General features: G+C 38.0%; 1 protein-coding gene across 1 annotated transcript in view; it reads right to left on the reverse strand.

The window, feature by feature from the left end:
* Positions 1-2500, reverse strand: part of LOC135516570 (glutamate receptor-interacting protein 1-like) — an 82012-nt gene that overhangs the window by 22455 nt on the left and 57057 nt on the right. The window contains exon 8 of the mRNA XM_064940921.1: positions 1963-1993. Within this exon, the coding sequence (XP_064796993.1) occupies positions 1963-1993 (31 nt within the window). The remainder of the gene's footprint in view (positions 1-1962; positions 1994-2500) is intronic.

Raw genomic sequence — 2500 nt, forward strand, 5'->3', positions numbered from 1 at the left:
CTCAGTAATCTGATTAGTCTATTAGTAACAGTCGTTAAGGTAACACTACCTTAACAACCACTCAGTAATCTGATTAGTCTATTAGTAACAGTCGTTAAGGTAACACTACCTTAACAACCACTCAGTAATCTGATTAGTCTATTAGTAACAGTCGTTAAGGTAACAATACCTTAACAACCACTCAGTAATCTGATTAGTCTATTAGTAACAGTCGTTAAGGTAACACTACCTACCACTCAGTAATCTGATTAGTCTATTAGTAACAGTCGTTAAGGTAACACTACCTACCACTCAGTAATCTGATTAGTCTATTAGTAACAGTCGTTAAGGTAACACTACCTTAACAACCACTCAGTAATCTGATTAGTCTATTAGTAACAGTCGTTAAGGTAACACTACCTACCACTCAGTAATCTGATTAGTCTATTAGTAACAGTCGTTAAGGTAACACTACCTACCACTCAGTAATCTGATTAGTCTATTAGTAACAGTCGTTAAGGTAACACTACCTTAACAACCACTCAGTAATCTGATTAGTCTATTAGTAACAGTCGTTAAGGTAACACTACCTTAACAACCACTCAGTAATCTGATTAGTCTATTAGTAACAGTCGTTAAGGTAACACTACCTTAACAACCACTCAGTAATCTGATTAGTCTATTAGTAACAGTCGTTAAGGTAACACTACCTAAACAACCACTCAGTAATCTGATTAGTCTATTAGTAACAGTCGTTAAGGTAACACTACCTTAACAACCACTCAGTAATCTGATTAGTCTATTAGTAACAGTCGTTAAGGTAACACTACCTTAACAACCACTCAGTAATCTGATTAGTCTATTAGTAACAGTTGTTAAGGTAAAACTACCTAAACAACCACTCAGTAATCTGATTAGTCTATTAGTAACAGTCGTTAAGGTAAAACTACCTGAACAACCACTCAGTAATCTGATTAGTCTATTAGTAACAGTCGTTAAGGTAACACTACCTAAACAACCACTCAGTAATCTGATTAGTCTATTAGTAACAGTCGTTAAGGTAAAACTACCTACCACTCAGTAATCTGATTAGTCTATTAGTAACAGTCGTTAAGGTAACACTACCTACCACTCAGTAATCTGATTAGTCTATTAGTAACAGTCGTTAAGGTAACACTACCTTAACAACCACTCAGTAATCTGATTAGTCTATTAGTAACAGTCGTTAAGGTAAAACTACCTTAACAACCACTCAGTAATCTGATTAGTCTATTAGTAACAGTCGTTAAGGTAAAACTACCTACCACTCAGTAATCTGATTAGTCTATTAGTAACAGTCGTTAAGGTAAAACTACCTTAACAACCACTCAGTACTCTGATTAGTCTATTAGTAACAGTCGTTAAGGTAACACTACCTACCACTCAGTAATCTGATTAGTCTATTAGTAACAGTCGTTAAGGTAACACTACCTTAACAACCACTCAGTAATCTGATTAGTCTATTAGTAACAGTCGTTAAGGTAACACTACCTAAACAACCACTCAGTAATCTGATTAGTCTATTAGTAACAGTCGTTAAGGTAACACTACCTTAACAACCACTCAGTAATCTGATTAGTCTATTAGTAACAGTCGTTAAGGTAAAACTACCTACCACTCAGTAATCTGATTAGTCTATTAGTAACAGTCGTTAAGGTAAAACTACCTACCACTCAGTAATCTGATTAGTCTATTAGTAACAGTCGTTAAGGTAACACTACCTACCACTCAGTAATCTGATTAGTCTATTAGTAACAGTCGTTAAGGTAACACTACCTTAACAACCACTCAGTAATCTGATTAGTCTATTAGTAACAGTCGTTAAGGTAACACTACCTACCACTCAGTAATCTGATTCGTCTATCGGTGACCAACCAGGTTTAGCTGGGTGGAGCTATATTAGAAGTGAGTCAGGACTTCTCCAATCCATGACTGAGAAGCCACCCAGAGGAAGGAGAGAGGCTTGTTATCCTCCCTGGATGTTTTAACAAGTAGAGCCGCCGGAGACTAGAGGACTGTCTTATTATAGTCAGCGAGTGAAGGAAGTAAACTTCTCTCCTTCCTCCTCATAAAGACTGTGACTTTATCCCAAATGGCACCCTATTCCCTACATCGTGCACTACTTTTAATCAGGGTCCTATGGGTCCTAGGGCACTACATAGGGTATAGAGTGCCATTAGGGAAACAGGGTGTATTTTCGGTCCACTCGGCGTTGTGTTTCTCTGTTGTTATTCCAGGCCGCCCCGCTAGCGTCAGACCACATATGACTTATTGAATTTCTATAATTAGCCACTAAGCGTTTATACATTTCAAAACTATGAAACGTCTCAAAGGCAGACAAGCTTCCACCTGCACATTCATTTGTTTTCTCTCTTCTCTCTGTTTCTTCCCCTGAATCGATTCCTGTCAGGAAGCAATAGAGGCTCTGCAGGAGCCCCACAGATATACAGAGAGCCCCACAGATATACACAGAGCCCCACAG

This window comes from Oncorhynchus masou, chromosome 27, assembly GCF_036934945.1.
Source record: "Oncorhynchus masou masou isolate Uvic2021 chromosome 27, UVic_Omas_1.1, whole genome shotgun sequence".
Classification (NCBI taxonomy): Eukaryota; Metazoa; Chordata; class Actinopteri; order Salmoniformes; family Salmonidae; genus Oncorhynchus; species Oncorhynchus masou.